This window comes from Notolepis coatsorum (genome assembly GCF_963971535.1).
Source record: "Notolepis coatsorum genome assembly, chromosome: 7".
In the NCBI taxonomy this organism is placed as follows: Eukaryota; Metazoa; Chordata; class Actinopteri; order Aulopiformes; family Paralepididae; genus Notolepis; species Notolepis coatsorum.
In genome coordinates this window covers 112,662,420-112,681,946 of record NC_140171.1, presented here as the reverse complement: position 1 = coordinate 112,681,946, position 19,527 = coordinate 112,662,420, and the positions used below count along the sequence as shown (strand labels likewise).

The 19,527-nt window shown below is 45.9% G+C and overlaps 1 protein-coding gene across 1 annotated transcript in view; it reads left to right on the top strand.

Annotated features, from left to right (window-relative positions):
* LOC311231720 (SH3 and PX domain-containing protein 2A-like) overlaps positions 1–19,527 on the top strand; it is a gene marked incomplete at its 5' end in the record, with an annotated part of 240,220 nt that overhangs the window by 205,327 nt on the left and 15,366 nt on the right. The window contains 2 exon segments of the mRNA XM_084318345.1: positions 5,474–5,557; positions 14,329–14,446. Coding sequence (XP_084174471.1) covers positions 5,474–5,557; positions 14,329–14,446 — 202 coding nt within the window.

Genomic DNA, 19,527 nt, shown 5'->3' with positions numbered 1-19,527 from the left:
AATTGTTGGTTAACCACTTAACGGCACCCAGAAAAGTGGCAATTTTTAAACTTGAACTTGAGGACTGCATACTTTTTTGAAACGCGTATCTTTTTACTTTATACTTATAGCACATGCATAAGCCTGGTTTCTTTTGAAAGATAACATTCTGAAGTTTCTATATACGTAGTTACAGCTAAAAACCCCCTTATTTTTTTTTCCTTTTTTGGGGTTGTCTTTCATAGCTATTATTTTTACCATTTCCTCTTCTCAATATCGAAGGGGCATGTCCCTTACAAGCCCCTCTAGATCTACACCTATGGTCAAGAGACTAAGAAGTAGCATTACAGCCACAAAGATGAATGAAATTGAGTATCTCATAGTTAAAGTAAAAAATCTAGGCCGAGTCATTTCTTGCGATATATCACATTCACACACAATTGATTTAGATTCACTTTAGATGAACAGACGTATATGGTTCTTCAGTGCAAGAGTTCAAATGTTACCTACTGGATAAAATAGTGCGCCCAGGGTTTGACCCATGAGCCTGGACACCTCTACCCACACTACACTACCACACTACAGAAGGTTAACCTTTCACTACCAGACTATAGACGGTTAAGTGGTTAAGTGAAAGGATTATTCTTATGTAGTGTGGTTGTGAAAGGGTTAACCATTTGTCGTGTGGCAGTGAACGGGTTAACCTTCTGTATTGCCACAGTGAAAGGGTTAACCCTTTGGTAGTGTGGTAGTGACAGGGTTAAAACGGCTCCCACTCCCACAATCAGAGAGACATCCACTCGAACCGTCTTCCACGAACAGGCCGCGTGTAGCTTTATGCCAAGCAAGCAGTGCAAAAATTTACCGTAGTGGCGTGCAGTAATGCGCCTTTCATTTTCCGCCGCCCAGCGCCCAGGTCGCGCGGAAATAGGCTGTCTATTGCCATTCTCTTTGACAAACTCTAACCTTAACCAGCTCCTTAACAACGCCTAAACTTAACCGTTCTAACCTTAACCAACTCCGAAACAATGCCTAACCTTAACCTTAACCTTAACCATGCCTAACCTTAACCATAGAAATTATATTGCCATTCTCTTTGACAAACTCTAACCTTAACCAGCTCCTTAACAGCGCCTAAACTTAACCGTTCTAACCTTAACCAACTCCGAAACAATGCCTAACCTTAACCTTAACCTTAACCATGCCTAACCTTAACCGGCGAAAGAATACACGTTAAAAAAAATCACGTTAAAAAATATTTTCGATGGGATTCGAACTCGCCAGCAAACGAGCCATAGGATCCACAGCCATGTGGCCTTGCCAATTGAGCTATTGCTAGATACTGAATAAGGGGCGGTGACTTATATATATTGAGCTCCGCTCGTGTCGAACCAAGGCGGGATCTCATGCGCATGCGCGGGCACCTCGCGCGAGCACGCCGGCGCACGCACGCACCTGAGCAAGCACGCCGCCGCCGGTGCACGCACGGTAGCATTTGTCTGAAAAGAAGGGCGCTTTACCGCACTGGCGTGCGGTGACGAATGCGGAAGCATTTTTGCACTGCTTGCTTGGCATTAAGGAAAACGCGAACAGGCCTCTAACATTACGAAGGACCACTCACACCTCGGCAGGCTCTACCCTCTGACAGGCTCCGATCCATAGACCAACAGACTGAGAAACTGGCCGTGGACAAGTTACTGAACCCATAAACCCCTCCCCCCCTTCCCTCATCGCTGGTTTGGTGGGGGATCCCTGCTTCCCACAGTTTTAGCTTCTAGAGAATAGCATTGCATAGCACTGCATGCTATAACTACAACTGCCCTCCTCACTTTCACGAGGGGAATTCTTCCAGTTAATGGGTGGGAATGGGGTAGTCGTTCTCCTTTCCCTTCTCGTAAGGAAACATCTGAGTATTTTATCACAGAGTCCTTACTGTCTTCATGCCTGTCGGGGAAAGTGCTTGTAGATTCACACACTTCCTCTATAACGTCAGTTTGAATTCAAAGCCACATTCAACCACCAGAAACCCTCACAAGACGCTTGCTCTCTGGCTACGATCATGTTGGTAGGGAGGGAAGGTACGATTACAGTAGCATCGTTCTCTTCCTGTTCCTGCCGGCCAGAACGCCTTAGCTTAGCATGCTGTAGTCCATTGGTTCAACATTAACTAGTTCAGCGGCAGAGGTCGCTGTGGGCGTATGGCCGTGTGTGCCAGCGCTGTAATGAATGGGGATACATGCCGGTGTTTGCAGTGCTAAAACTATATTAAATATTATAGCTATGGATCTAATAATATAGTCGATTGTCATTGAGTTTCTTCCGGTCAAGATGCAAAAAACAGATAATTTTTCCATTCATACATTCCCGTTTTATACCGTGGTGAATATGAGTATAGTTTAATAGAGTCATTCTGTGTAATCCCAGGAAACGCAGCTAAATAGCGTTTTAGTGCATTTCACTAGGAACCGTGCCATTCCTCGCTTGGATCAACAATCAATCTGAAATCAACGCTAGATTATCGGTATTATGTTTCATCATGCATACATGAAAGGGTGGGGGGGTTTCTATGCTTTGATCGTCACCAACGGCATACGTTGTGGACTAACGTTACAGGACACACACGGATCACAATGAAGGCATGCTCGGATCAACGCAAGATTGATACCATATAGCACTTACCTTGACTAGGATGTACTGCAAAAAGAATATTCCAATTATCTGATCGCCATTCCAAGTATTGATGTCGATCGTGTTGCCAAGATAATCCACCAAAGTACATGAATCCGCGGTGCTTGATTCTCCCCAATCCATGTGTTATAAACGTTACTACTGCCCGTGTAGGAAAACCCGGACCGGACTTCTTAGAACAACGTACAGGCTGAGCCAGAGAGATTCCAATGATGTGCAATAGCGGCCGCAAGGCATTAGGCGGCTGTAATGGATGTTTGCGATCTCAGACCCATTGCCAATGATAACATCAGGCTGGATGGATGGATTATGAATGGAAATAGCAAATAAAAGAAATAACGATGAAAACCTGACTTTTCTCGGGTTTGGCGCCCAACGTTCGGTGAGTTAACACGTGATATCTTGGGTCTGGCGTCCAATGTGTTAACAGGGGGGGGGGGGGGGGGGGGTGTCATGAAGAGAAGCTCCTTTCTCGAATGTCTTCTCTTAACACTTTGAGTGCCACGGATGAAAATTCTCGTTATTTCATGCCGACCGTTGAGTGCCACGGACGGGAAATCTTGTTTTAATCGTTTTTTTTTTAATTAGCGATTTCCATTAATATTTCATCAATCTAGCCTCCCGTTACCACTGGAACTCTCTCTGAGCTCCATTGGGAAAATACCGCCCCTATCGTCTCTCCCTATGGTACTGCACCCCATTGGATTAGACTGAATGAAAAGCATGGGGGGAAAAAAATCCTGCTTCCTCATTTCACTTCTCAGACAAGTAACCCGAGACGATCGGATTCATTCTGGACCATCAGAACAGCGTGGAATCGGTGTTTCGACCACCCAGCGTTGGATCAATAAACGCGATCGATATTTGGAATGGCGATCAGGAATTGGAATAATCTTTTTGGAGAACATCTGATCTGAGGTAAGGAATCTATTTTACCTTAGGTCTTAGGATAATCAGAGCTTTTTTCACAGAGATATCAACGTGGGCCCTATGTGTGTGTGTGTGTGTGTGTGCGATCAGGAAATAAGAGATTCGATTTTTCAGCCCGCTTCTATAGCGTGCATAAGTACACATATACTATCGATAATCTAGCGTTTATTGGAAAACGATTCATAAATAGGCCGAAAAATGACAACGTGTTTTGTGTATTACAGTAAAGGGCGTTTATCACAGAATCTTCTGAAATCTTCTGGAAGTTTCAAGAAACTAGCGTTTTTCAAAATGGTATAAAACGGAAATGAACCGATTAAAAAAACAATCCGTTTCGACAATGTTGACTGCAAACAAGTCATTGATAAGCGACGGCTAGATTAGACACATAGCCATAATTTAAGATGTAGTTTATGCGTTCACAAATATGAAAGCGCTATCATTGAAGTGGGTGGTGGCACGCAACAAGGTTTTGAGACGGGGAGGCGTGGCATCCAAAGTGTTAAGTTCAAGTTTCAAGTTTCCTTTTATTTGTCATGTATAAAGTACATGTACAGTACATTACAGTGAAATGCTTGGTTCTGTATGAGCCCCTGAGAATGTGCTTCATACAGTAAAAGAGTAAGTAAAAGAGGAATAACACTATACAATTTACAATATACAAACTAAAGTACAACTTAAGTACAATGAAGTAAAAATGCAGACAATGAGGTACAAAAACGTTTAAAAACAATTGTATAAAAAGTAGGGCTGTCAGTTTATTGCGTTAATTAGATTAATTAATTACACAGCAAATGATCGCGTTATGAAAATTAACTCAAAATTAATTACAAATCCTGTAATTAATTAGGTACATTTTTTTAATCGCCTGACAGCACTTATAAAAAGGCAAGATGCTAAATGCAAAATGGGGTATGGATGTAGTGCAAATCTCTTTAATAAATAGATAAATATGATGCAGTGTTTTTTTATATGAAGTTTAAAAAAAAATATTCAAACAACAACACAACATCAATAATAACAACAATAATAATAATGACAAGACTGAGAAATAATAAATACCTACAGATCAAAACTTAACTAAATATACAAAATACAAAATACCAAATATAAATAAAAACATCACAAACAACACAAAAAGACATTAATATGATGTGGTGTTAAAGTGTTTAAAGTGGGTGTTGAGGTGAGTGTTTGTTTAAAGTGAGTGTGGATGTGGATGTGCGTGCAATGAGTGTAGATGAATGGATGGGTTGATGTTACATAGGTTGATGTTACCTGTACAGTATCTGTTACATAATCAATGAGTAGGATGCCTTCCTAATTCTCACGAACACAGGGGAGAGCAATGCTCCTTCATCTCCCTGCAAACCGCAGACTCGTATGTCTGGTATTTAGCTAACTTTACTCCGTGTTTTAAAGGTTCCCAGAGTTTGTACTGAATCCGCTTTTAGCTTCTGTGTCCCAGAAACGTGGAATGTTTTGCAATGCACTTTAAAACTCAACTCATTAGTATATATTGGTCAGTTTAAATCGTTAATAGCAAACCATTTTGTGTTGTTAAATTGATTGACTTTGTGTTTCTATGTTTCTCTGTATTTATTATGTGTTGTATTTATCGACGTCGTTGTAAATGAGAGATCGCTCTCAATGATCCTTCAAGATTGAATGAATGAATGAATGAATGAATGACACCCTTTTCCGTCCCAAGGTATAATCTAATGGCCTGACACATTTGTTTGCAGCCTCTCCCTGGAAGGTTTTCTCACATGCTACTAACTGCCACTTTAATGCATTTTGTTGGGTTTTGCTGAATCCACGCTTCTTCCTCCACCTTCATTTGTTTCCCCTTTTGTTTGCTCCTCATCCTCATCAGTTACTAAGAGACGCAAGGCTCACTTGAAGAGGCTGGACCGCCGCTGGACCCTCGGAGGCATAGTGAACCGCCAGCAGAGTAGAGGTGAACACAGTCCATGCACACACACGCACACATGCACACACACACACACACACACTCACACGCGCACGCACACACACCCACTCACACACACACCCACTCACACACACACATGCACGCACATGCACGCACATACACAGACACACACACACATGCGCGCTCATAAGCACATACACAAACACAGACACACACACAAGCACAGACACATACGCACATACACAAACACATACGCACATACACAGACACACACACATATGCACAAACACAGACACACACATTGCACATACTGTACAAACCCTTGCTTGCACACACAACACCACCTCCAAACCCCCCTGAGTCCCCCCCCCCCCCCCCCCCCCTCTCTCAGACACATTACTCCTCTATTATGCTGCCTCGTGGCAAATGACCTCAATTACATCCATGTCAGTCAGCCAACGACAACAACAACAACACGACTGGCTTCTTGTTGCCAGCGTCGGCGTACTGGGTGGTCACGTACGTTCTTCTCTGATCCCACAGTAAAACGTGAAAACTCCCTTCTCCGCACTTGGACCCTCCTTATCTTGTGTTGCACAACAAAATGATTGAACTCCATTAAACAGATTTAGATAATGAAGGCTGTTCCCTTCAGACGAGCACAAAAGCAACACCTTGTTGGCGAGTAAGTCCTCGCAAACATGTAATTCTTGTACAGCGGGCAATGCCACTTCATTAAAGGAGAGCCCCCCCTTAGGTTTTTAGAGGCAGTTTTGTTGTAATTACCCTTGCATTTCGTTTAGCAACTTCTTCAAAAACGATGAAAACAGGAGACATAAAAACGTTCTCACACACTTTTGAGTTTCATTATCGCTTCATCACCAAGCGAGGAATGACTGTATGTCTGAGTAAGTACACAGTGACTTTTCTTGTTGTGGGAGTGAACTGCTTTTTCACTAAGCTGTTTGTTTCTCTGTATGGCACCTGTCTGGTTCCAGGATTAGCACAAGCTTCCAACGTGCATGTTGTTTTGTTTTGTTTTGTTTACAGAATCCGATCTCGGACATACCTCCTTTATCCCTGCTCATTCCCCGTTATAATGATTTGGGGCTGACTCACCTGACTCGGCTTACCACTGATCCCAGACCAGCTGAGAAAGGGGGGCACAGTTAAACGAATGAATCAGAGTTAGATCCAAGACTTCTCACAGTTCAGACGGTATTGATTTTGACAGGAATGGACTGTACAGTGTAGCGACTCAAGTGCTATGGAAGTTTGCCTCTGTGAGTTCTCCCTAAGAGCCCCCTCTCTCCAAATGACAATAAGTATATCTGTCAGTTTTCAGATCAGATCCAACGCTCACAAACCACACAGCTCGCCAGGGGCCCTGAGTGAATGCACTAATATGGGCTCAGTTGGCGTTCGCCAGGTCTCAAAGCAGCATGAGCTTAGCTAGCTACCTAACTGTGCTCTCCCTGGCTGTAATGGACCGGTGGAAAGTGTGAAACTTGGGCCATGGCCGACGGCGCAGACTGGCTTTAATCACAGACCTCACAGCCCGTCCACTCCATGTTCAGCGTGGATGAGTCACCGAGGTAGCTGTCGCCATGAGAGGATGAGGGCATGAGACTGAGCTCCGTGTTACTAAAGCACTCATCTGTTTGAATGAATCACTTTGTTCAAATTATAATTTTTTTTAAATAATCCACACTGGGATTATTACAATCGATCTCATGGACAGCTGTTCCCCCCTCTGACATGATTAAAAAATATATATATTTGCTGCCGGATAACCAAACTGTTTATTACAGAGCTGTGCTTTGATATCAACATGGCCATAAATGCCAATGTTTGCTGGATAGCAACTGTATAAACTGTATAAAACATTCGCTATCATAGGCCAGCTTCGGTTTCGCTAACAGCTCTTATACAAGGTTCAATGACTGCGGGTGATTTATGGTTAGAGAGCACGGCGCCACATCTTTACGGGGCGCACTCTCGGGTCACAGAGGATGGAGGAGAGATTTCAGCTGGCAGGGAGAGCTACTGGCTACACTGTGTACAAGCTAATGGCTCCTGGACCAGTAGCACTTTTTCCATCATACAAATTACTCCCACCGTGCAAGCACTGCTAACTGGAGTGTAAGTGTGTCTATGTTCCCCCAGCCCTATGTTCTCCTAGCGGCCTAGCCCTATATTCTCATAACTTTTACCCATTCACTCACACATTCACACACTGATGGCAGAGGCAACCATGCAAGGTGCCAACCTGCTCATCAGGAGCAATTTAGGGGTTAAGTGTCTTGCTCAAGGACACTTCGACACGCTGCCTGGAAGGAGCGGGAATCTAACCGGGAACCTCTGGATTACCAGACGACTGCTCTACCTCCCGAGCCACTGTCTTCTATGTTCCCACAGCCCTATGTTTCCGCAGTTTACATTGGCTGCTATTCATAGAAGCTTGATCCCTGGAAACCACGGAGGAAAAGTTTTACTTGTCCCGAAAATTCCGGTTCCATTGACACCAAGCGGGGGGGGGGGGGGGGGGGGGAGGACTGCAGAGCGAGAGTGAGTACAAAAGTGTTCAAGGATCCAGATATTGGAGTGGTTGGGATTCCATGGGCAGGACCATGCACACCCCCAGGAAGAAGCCATGGTGAGCAGAGCTCGACAGCAACACCTTAGGGACCTTAGGGAATGGCCATACCTGTGCTGTAGGGACGTACTGTAGGCCTGAGAGAACATAGGGCTGGGGAACCATAGGGCCTAATCTTGACATGTGGGGACCATAGGGCTGTGGAAACATATAGATGACCCCACTGGAGTCATGTCGGAAACTTTTCCCCTGCTTTTCATTTCACGCTTCTATTCTCGTACTTCCTCACTCTTTTAGACTGTGCCGTTTGAGGTTAATAACAGCTCACATGCCAACAGGCTAGAAGCAGAATTTAAACCTCATTAGGTGAGCTGAGCTCACACAAACTCATTATTTTATGGCCCCACGACATCAGTAATACAGGTATTTGAATTCTCAATATCTGTGGCATTCCTCTTTAGCTCACATTGGCTTTCTCTCTCCATCTCTCACTATCTCTGTCTCTCTCTCTCTTCAACATCCCTGCCTCTTCCTCTTGTCCTCGCCATTCCCTCTTTCTCTTGTCCTCGCCATTCCCCCTATTTCTCTTATCCTCTCCATCCCCCCTCTTTTTCTTGTCCTCCATCCCCCATTGTTGCTTCGTGGTGGGAGGGAGCGCTCTGTCAGGCAATGCATTACTGAGTTAGAGATAAGAAGGGAGAGGGTGAGTGATATTTTACAGGTCTGCGTGGGCTGTTGAGATATTATGAACAGTTGCAGAGGACAAGACCAACAGGCAGATCTTTTAGAAGTTATGTCTGTGGGGATGTAACGCACTAATGGAGGAAAGCGGCTCAATGAACCCTGGCCTATTCGCTTCCACATGCTGCTTTTTACACAGCACTTCATAAATAGCAGGAGGATGTAATCCTAGATCCTTTTGTGGATTCCTGACACTCTGACCTCAGGTCAGAGCGTCCTGACCGGTACGGAGGTGTTGATTGGCTGCTGACAACAGGACGACCTCATATCCTCACGGATGTGTTCCTGGTAAGGGTGGAGTTTTTACTCTCTGGTTTCACATGAAGAACTGTCCTCCACCCCCGTTGGCTGTCCCACCAAAGAGCGCTATCACTAACAGTGTGGCCCCTAATCAGATTTAGGGCCTGCTGCGGACCGTCCGTCTCAAGGTCCCTGCTGTGTGGTGCCTGCTGTGTGCTGCCTGGGCAGGTCCCTGCTTGTTACGATGGGGTAGGTGTGTTGGACCCAAGCACAGAGTATAACAGAGGAGGCGGAATGCGATTGTTGCTCTTTCACAATTAAACAGTTTCTTTATTGTGAACACGGAGCATAATACGACAAAACAAATACTTTGAAACAGGGAAAGAAAAGGGAAGACATTAGTCTCCAAAACGAGGAAGCAGTTTTAACTCAAACTGAGAAATGTTTGCAGGGCAAACATCCACACGAAAAATACATTAATGAATACATGAATACTAAATGGTTAAAACACGACACCAACCATTATGCTCCCAGTGTGAGCGATAACAAATGCTTTCAGGTAGACTACTCACGTCTGTGATCAGGGAAGAACTGACAAAGAACAGCATACCAGGGGAACATTATGAAGGGGAGTGAACTACACACAGCGGGCGTTAATTAGAGCAATCAAGACAATTTAGGAAAGAGGAAATGGTGAAATACTCCAGGGTAACGCCAGGGCTTTTGCTCCCAGGTGATGGCAAAAAGCCCAAACGTCAGACCTGCTGTGTGGTGCCTGCTGGGTCCCTGCTGTGTCGTGCCTGCTGTGTGGTCCCTGCTGTGTGGCGTTGGGCAGGTCCCTGCTGTGTCGTGCCTGCTGTGTGGTCCCTGCTGTGTGGCGTTGGGCAGGTCCCTGCTGTGTGGTGCCTGCTGTGTGGTCCCTGCTGTGTGGTGCCTGCTGTGTGGTGCCTGCTGGGCAGGTCCCTGCTGTGTGGTCCCTGCTGTGTGGTGCCTGCTGGGCAGGTCCCTGCTGTGTGGTCCCTGCTGTGTGGTGCCTGCTGGGCAGGTCCCTGCTGTGTGGTGCCTTCTGGGCAGGTCCCTGCTGTGTGGTCCCTGCTGTGTGGTGTTGGGCAGGTCCCTGCTGTGTGGTGCCTGCTGTGTGGTCCCTGCTGTGTGGTGCCTGCTGTGTGGTGCCTGCTGGGCAGGTCCCTGCTGTGTGGTGCCTGCTGTGTGGTCCCTGCTGTGTGGTGCCTGCTGTGTGGTGCCTGCTGGGCAGGTCCCTGCTGTGTGGTCCCTGCTGTGTGGTGCCTGCTGGGCAGGTCCCTGCTGTGTGGTGCCTGCTGTGTGGTCCCTGCTGTGTGGTCCCTGCTGTGTGGTGCCTGCTGGGCAGGTCCCTGCTGTGTGGTCCCTGCTGTGTGGTGCCTGCTGGGCAGGTCCCTGCTGTGTGGTCCCTGCTGTGTGGTGCCTGCTGAGCAGGTCCCTGCTGTGTGGTGCCTTCTGGGCAGGTCCCTGCTGTGTGGTCCCTGCTGTGTGGTGCCTGCTGTATGGTCCCTGCTGTGTGGTGCCTGCTGGGCAGGTCCCTGCTGTGTGGTGCCTGCTGGGCAGGTCCCTGCTGTGTGGTGCCTGCTGTGTGGTCCCTGCTGTGTGGTGCCTGCTGGGCAGGTCCCTGCTGTGTGGTCCCTGCTGTGTGGTGCCTTCTGGGCAGGTCCCTGCTGTGTGGTCCCTGCTGTGTGGTGCCTTCTGGGCAGGTCCCTGCTGTGTGGTCCCTGCTGTGTGGTGCCTTCTGGGCAGGTCCCTGCTGTGTGGTCCCTGCTGTGTGTACTCCATCCTCCTCCTCCTAACTCACCCCTCCCCCCTCCTTGACTTCTCCAATCCAATCTTTCCTATCTCATCTGGGCACAACCCCTCTTCTCTGACTACAAAGCTCTACGTTTCCCATGTCTCATGGAGCCTGTTACGAGATCGCCGGGTCTCTCAGGGCAATTCTCCGGGGTTATAACAACAACTATGGTCCAAGTGATGGTTAATTCTTCCACAATATGGGCGTGGGAGCCCAATGATACAACCCCGTCTCAACCCCTGTCACAACAGTGAAGGGCTCTGACTTGAGCCACTGCTGCTGAGATGACATGCCGTCATGCAGTAGCCTCTGTGTCTGTATGGACTTGTCAGGGCAGCCGTGTCTTGACAGTGTGCACCAGAGAGCATGGTGGTCTACTGTATCAAATGCCTCTGTCAAACCAGGTACAAAGAATGCCGTTGTTCACCACACCTGTCCTGTGATTGTGGCATGCTGTAAAGATACTGCAGTACCTCTGGGTGGGCACAAGGGGGTACTTCTTCAGACAGCAGAAGGTTGGCGAGGACAGATGTGTGTGCACTTTGCCTCTTGTTGACAAGAGGGAAATGCGTCTGTAATCCATGAGGTATCTTGGGGGCATCCCCCCTCTAGGCAGTGGCACCTCATTGACTATGTCACTGTTTGAGCTAGGGACCGCTGTGACTTGATCATCACAAGGACCACGATTGCCACAGACGACTGCTGGACAGATCATCGCCTAATCTGCTCAACAATGTCCCATCAGACCCATGAGAAAGGCGAGGGTTGAAAAGAAGCAGACCCGGCGACACTGAACCTTGAGAGCTTCATGAGCAGACAGACCCAGCAGTACCTTCTCCAACAGGAACATCCTGGTGGACACAGAAGACCACTGGGGTCTGCTTAGATTCACCAGCCTCGATACATGGGGAAAAAACATCCTTGGCCACAAATCCAGAAAATATCAGGACTGGCTTGATGAAGATGACATGGAGACATGGAGATAGAACAGCCAAGGATGTTCACAAGAGAATCTCACTCCAAAGCCAAGGCAGATGTCCAGCGAAGCGTGAGAGAGTTGAATAACTTGTGGTGAACTGAGAAGGCCCCCAGGAAATCTGGCCCTGGAACCTCCTACTAGTGTGATAGAGGTGCAAGGTGCCACCAAAAGCCTGAAAACAACAAAGCCTCCAGTCCTGATGGGATCCCAGCAGAGATCCTCAAGGAAGGCATGCGCCTATGGGCACATACACATACACACACACACACACACACGCACGCACGCACACACGCACACACACACACACACACACACACACACACACACACACACACACACACACACACACACACACACACACACACACACACACACACACACACACACACACACACACACACACATTCCAAATACATTCACAAACACCCCCACTTTTTCCCTTCTCCATCTGCAAGTACTCATACTGCATACCCCCCTCCCCCAATCCACATAAACACACACACACACGCTACATGCTAAGGTCTACACACACTCCATGTGCTTGCCTTGTCTCAGGGCTAGACATTCCTCACTGTGCCACGTTACTGACCTCAGCTGCTCTGGAATGACAGGCAGGAGAGGAACTCACTTCCCCACTGGATGGTTACCCCACAGCCCACACACACACACAAACACGTGCACACACACACACACACGTGCACACACACACGTGCACACACACACACACACACCTCTGAGATGTGTATCTGCTGGCCCACCCAGGGTCACATTCCCCCCTCACTCTCTGTAACCCCCCCCCCACCCCGCAAAAAGAAAGATCCGTCCATGCGTTGTTTGTATTTAGGGCTAGAGTCTCGACCAATGAAATCCTCAGTTGGCTAATAGACTAGTCATACGCTTTGTTGACTTTGTTTCCCACATGCAACCATGCAAAAGCACCACTTCAAATCTAACGCTTACCAGAAATTCATCGGTTTTCAGTGGATAACTCATTCAGCATGGAAACAAAAAGTTTATGAGCTAATGGACTAATGTTTACATTATAGTCAGAAAAGGAGGGCGGGTCTCGGATATAGCTCTATTGTAATTGTGGCCTAATACACACGGCCTCCTTCCCCAGACGTCAGAGGTGGATCATTAGTCCTTCTGTTCACTTTCATGTTTCATGTTTTGTTCCCACGCTTACAGCTTTACCCAGCGTTACTCCTGAAGCCGTCTGTAGCCCCCCGGCCGTCGATAGCTGCTTTAACTGGGCTGAACTCCTCACTCGTTCGTCCTGTTTATCCACCGATCTTTATTTTCCCCCGATTTTCTCTTATTTTACGCTACCTTTCAATGACCCAATCCCCTCTCAATCTTTCCTCGCTAAAGTAAGCCCATGGTAGGATCTCTCTATCGGGCTCTGGGGAGCCCAGCAGAGTGTGAGACCAGAGTGGGATCATCAGACAGAGATCTGATAAGAGGGAGATCTCTCCTAACAGTATTTTCTCTGCAACGTAGGCCTCCTGTTAGCCCCCTGCTGGGCTCCCAGGTAATCCTCCCTTGGGCCAGAGTTTCACGTGTGCCGGGGGCTGGCTGGGTTGCCGTCTAGCAGTGATAAGAGAGAGAAAGATTGTGGGGGGAGGAGACGGTTGGCCAGTAGAGGGAGCAGGTTGTGTTTTTCTCTTGCATGGGGAAAAGTACAGTGGTTGGAAGAGGCTATTTAGTTTGTGTTTATGCTGGTATGGAGCTAGGCAAAGCATTTAAGTGGGCCATGCGCACCACTTCTCCCTCATGAAGAGACGAGGGACTGACTGTGGCGTGTCCCGCTGCATTGGGGTTAGATTAGATAAGATTAGATTCAAATGTATTGTCATTATATAGCACAAGTACAACGAAAATATGTTTGGCATCCAACCAGAGTGCAAACAGTTAAGTGGAATAGTAATAACAATGTACAGGTGATTAAACTGGGTATAAAATATGTAAATGAGTACTACTGGCCATAATGTGAACCCTGAAAAGTCGGTAGAATTTTCTTTTTGTTCCCACATCAGGGAACTACATTCTGAATGCATTTTTCCATAGACAATACCATCATGGCCATGGTTCTCCACAAGATATCCTGCTGGTTTTTGTCAGGGACCATAAATGTATATGTATGGAAATTACAAAAAAACAAAAAATTTAAAGTTTGTTGGGAAGACAAAATCTCTCTGAAATTGACATTTACACATGTACCTATACATCTGAGTCAAATATTGCTGCATTAGTATACTTGAATGTGAATTTATACCATGATATGCAGCAAACTTGTATAAAAAATGCTGTACCTCTCTCTCTCTCTCTCTCTCTCTCTCTCTCTCTCTCTCTCTCTCTCTCTCTCTCTCTCTCTCTCTCTCTCTCTCTCTCTCTCTCTCTCTCTCCCTTCCTCCCCTCTCCAGAGGAGAAATATGTGACGGTACAGCCATACACCAGCCAAGGGAAGGACGAGGTCACCTTTGAGAAAGGGGTCACCGTGGAGGTTATCCAAAAGAACTTGGAGGGCTGGTGGTACATCAGGTAAGCCTCGCCCCCCTGACCCCGCCATTGGTCACCCACGGACATCAGCCAATGGAGCTCCTTTTGCACAGGTCAAGTTCTCCTTCAGTGAGGATCCAGGCCATGGATATAGTGGTTCTAAATGGGTGAACTGGAATAGATTAGATTAGATTAGATTAGTTTATGGTACAAGTACAGAGTACTACAAAATGTAGTTGGCATCTACCCAGAGTGCAAAGGGAGCAGTAAAGTGCATTGTAGTTTACACATATGTACAACATGCGTGTAGAACGTGAAAAAGCAAAGGTATACTATTAACACTACTGATGTACAGTATAAACAGAGTTAGTAGCTATAACAACACTACAAGCGGTATAGTGTGTATAACTATGAATACAATATTGGTAATATAACCAATGTAGCCAGTGGTTTAAATATTATGAGTAGATATGAAATATATATATACGGGGGCGCCAGTGGCTCAGGTAGAGTGGCCGCCTCGTAGTCGGAAGGGTCCCGGTTTGATTCCCTCTCCTCCCGGGCAGCGTGTCGAAGTGTCCTTGAGCAAGACACTTAACCCCATAATTGCTCCCGATGAGCAGGTCGGCACCTTGCATGATTGCCTCCGTCATCGGTGTGTGAATGAATGGGTAAAATGTGAGGAACAAATTGTAAAAATCGCTCTATATAAATGCACCATAAATGCAGCCACTCTCCACTCATTGGGAATGAGGAGGTGGAGAGGGTTTCAAAATTTAAGTTTCTGGGCGTGACAATGTCTGATGACCTGTCCTGGGGGATCAGCATTGCCTCTGCTATGGGCAAAGCACAGCAGCACCTTTTCTATCTGAGGAAGCTTAAATGGGCTAAACTCCCACAGGGACTGATGGCCAACTTCTACCACTGCGCAGTAGAGAGTGTACTCACGTACGGACTACTGGTGTGGTTTTCTAGCTGCACCAGGGCAGAGAGGCCCTCCACAGAGTGGTCAAGGCTGCAAGGAGGATCACTGGAGCTAGCCTCCCAGATATCTCCACAGTCTTTACCTCCCGCTGCCTACGTCGTGTAAATAACATCTTACAAGACCAGTACCACCCAGCACACCATCTTTTTCAACTGCTGCCCTCTGGTCGAAGGTATAGATCCATCCAGTCCGGAACCAGCAGACTGACCAACAGCCTCTATCCACGGGCTGTCAGGCTGCTCAACGATCAACATCAACTTGCCCACCCCGCATCCCACCCCCCCCGCACCCACCGTCCCCAACCCCCGGTGACATAACTCCCACTTCCACATTACAACAATAACTGTGAACCGGACTTGCATTGCTGCACTATACATTATTTCATCCATTGCAAGTCAATGAAATGAAATATTTAGATTTAGATTTTTTTTTTTTTTTAACATAACATAAAATTAGACATACAAGCATTAACAGTAAACATCCAATGCAACTGTTAATGCTTGTATGTCTAATTTTATGTTATGTTTAAAAAAAAAAAAAAATACAAAAAAGATTTAGATTTATTTATTTGCACTAGCACTAAATGCACTTGGGACAATGATGGTATGTTATTATTATTGAGGACATTGGGACTTTATTATTATATTACTATTATTATTGACATTATTATTTTGCACATGCTATATTTTATGTTTGTATGCCAGTGGTGATGTTCCTAACAAATTTGCGTTGTACCAACAATGACAAATAAAGATATATTCTATTCTATTCTATTCTATTCTATTCTATATATATATATATATATATTCTCTGTAAAGAGAATGAAAAGCGTGTTGGTTGTCGTCACCATTAGGAGACTTCAAGATCAAGGCAGTGGTCCATCTCTCATCTGGGTAATGGGACTGGGGCTGAAACTATTAACATATGGTGTTCTCCACAGATCCGCCACGTCACATCCTACCCCTGAGGACTGTGTGTGTGTGTATGTGCGTGCGTGCGCGCGCGCGTGTGTGTGTGTGTGTGTGTGTGTGTGTGTGTGTGTGACGACATGTACCCAGTGTGTATGTGTTTGTACATTGTTTACTCGGCTACGGTGCATTTCCTGCCTGTTGTTTGTCGTTTCCTTGTGGCCCTGGGGGTGTATGAGTGACTCTCAACCCCAACGCTGATGATTATCACATGCTGCCTCACACACACACACACACACACATACACACAAGCAGACCCAGGGACCCCTGCTCAGATGACGCAGAATATGCCACAGTTGTCTTCCTTGACGTGCGTCACAGTAAGACAATGGCACAGAAATGGTTTGACTTCTCAGCCTGGCTCGCTCCTCAGCACTCGCTGACATGTGCCTCGAGTGAGGAAGCGATGAATAACGCGCCAGATGCAACTCTTCGGCCACGCGTCTTTCTGCAGGGCAATGTGTGACACGCACACACGCACACGCGCACGCGCGCGCACACACACACACACACACACACACACACACACACACACACACACACACACACACACACGGTCACAGTCACACACGGTCACAGTCACACACACACACACAGTCTAAATCCAGTCACAGCGCTGTTATTGTTGCTATTGAGACACCTTGTGGTCACAGTGGGTTTTGAGGAAATGGGAACAAAATAGCCTGCCATCCCTCTCTGAAACGGCCCCCTGAGAGGCAAACTAACAGGTGTTTATAATGTGGTTTACATGTGGAACACAGTGTTGTAGAACTCAAGTCCTGGACTGATTTTCAGGACTCGTGACTTGACTTGGACTTGAGCACTGATGACTCAGGCTTGGACTCAAGCATTGACTGCATTCGGACTCGGAAGGTGCAGACTCGGACTCGGACTTGTTAATTATACAGTTATTCTTTTTTATTTAATTTAATTATTTTGTAATATGCCCTAATCATTTGGCATTTGTTTGGCTATTGTGTCACAAAGTAAATAAACTCCCTTTGAAATGGTGACCGCTGTGTCATTTATGTTTAATGTACTACATTAAACATAAATGACACAGCGGTCACCATTTCAAAGGGAGTTAATGTAGACCTTTTTTTATTTGTATGTCAGCTCAGACTCAACCTTGACGACTTGGACTCGGACTAGGCTAATCATGGGGACTCGACTTGGACTCGACTCGGTCTCTTCTTTGGTGACTTGGACATGGACTCAGACTCGAACACTGGGGACTCGAGACTCAACTCAGACTCGAGATTTAGTGACTCGTCTCGACTACAACACTTGTGGAACATAATTTATTGTTTCACAGGACTGTTACTCTGCCCTAATGATAAGGATAAGCGCTCAATGAAGGAAGCCACTCCCATTGCCAAAAGAAAGTCTAACATGCCTATAAATACTTGGAACTACACACTATAGATGTGTTACATGGCCCATAATGGCTCCCAAACAGCACATGCCCTGTTCGAGGTATTGGCAATGCTGATGCTACATACCCTGCCGCATGGCCCCTAATGGCCGCCACAACTCAACATGTAGATAGCTAGGCAGCGAGAGCCATGGTTATCAAGTGGGCACCTCCCTTCGCTGGTGTTTCATGAAGTTAGGGCCACGACACCTTGGGAAGTTCCAACACCACCCCCCTCCATGCTAGCTCTCCTTGATATCCACACACAGAACTTCCTTGTGTTATCCTATGTAGACCATTCCTGATATCACACATGAAACAGAAGCGATACTATTACCCTTTGTTTACTTTGGCCCCCAGCTGACATTATTTCAATGCTTCAATGCTTCTTCTGACATCTCATTTACTGCCTTTTCCGCAAACTCTGGCACGAAACCCCAACTCTCCCAATAATGATAAAGTTGATGTGCTATAAACCCTTTCCCATCCTCACTGTTCAGTTTCTGCTGCCAAATCGGCATATTCAGTATGCGCTTTTTCCTTTCATAAGCCTCCTCCACTGAATCCTCCCAGGGCAATTCTATGAAATAGATTATCCGCTAACTCGCAGACCACAACAATAGGTCAGGCCTCAAATTAGTGCTAACTATCTCTTGTGGAACAACACATTTTCCTTCCAAATCTACCTGCATCTCCTGATTATTAGCTCCTTTCAGGTGGCCTGACTTACACCTGCATAAGAAGCTACCTCTACGTTTCTCTCCCTCAACAAATTGAATGGCTGCAGTGCACTCGCTACCCGATTACATCCTGGGTTCACCTGCTGCACCCTCAGCTTCTGTCCTGAGTTCACCTGCGCCCTCAGCTTCTGTTCTCATTATCTCTGGGGACAGAACAGGGATGGGGGAGACGACAGTGTTAATCACAGATTAATCTAAATGCTATATTTCAAGTTATTCTTCAGAGGTATTTTGGGATATATGTTGGGTTATTCTGGTCTGGTCCTATGACTATGGAATTTGGGCGTCATAGCAGCATGGGGGAGGGGGGAGGGCAGGTACATGTAAGGTAAGGTAAGGTACATTTTATTTATATAGCGCTTTTCCAGATTAAAATCACAAAGTGCTTTACAGGCAGTAAAAGGTTAATCAGAATAGAATAACCACACATGTTACATCACATACAAGATTGTAGAATACTTCAAAAATAAATAAATTAAAATACAATCACACATACACACATGTTATACCACATACATGATCAATTAAAAGCCTCACTGTATAAAAAGGTTTTTAGACCTTGTTTAAAAGACTCCACACTAACAGCAGACCTGTTAGGGTAGCTTATATGCATGGGCAGGGTAATAGTAGAAAGACATATAGGTAATAATAATATAATTAGATCTGAATATTAAAATATGAGAAAAAATAAACAGTGTGAACAATGTAATTAACTCTGAATATTAAATTATGAGAAAAAAAATAAACAGTGTGAACAATATAATTAACTCTGAATATTAAAATATGAGAAAAGTAAATGTGCAGATGAGGGTCTGTATGCCATACCGGTTATATTATGCATTACAATATATATACAATATAAAGGCAATAAAGAATTTTTATCAGAATATATACTATGAGTAAGAGTAAAAGTAAACCGTGTACACAAGGTGCAGTATATACAAGGTACCCTGACTGGCATGATATACGACTATACGTCATAAGTTGTAGACCCATGCAGGTTATGGTGGTTAGAG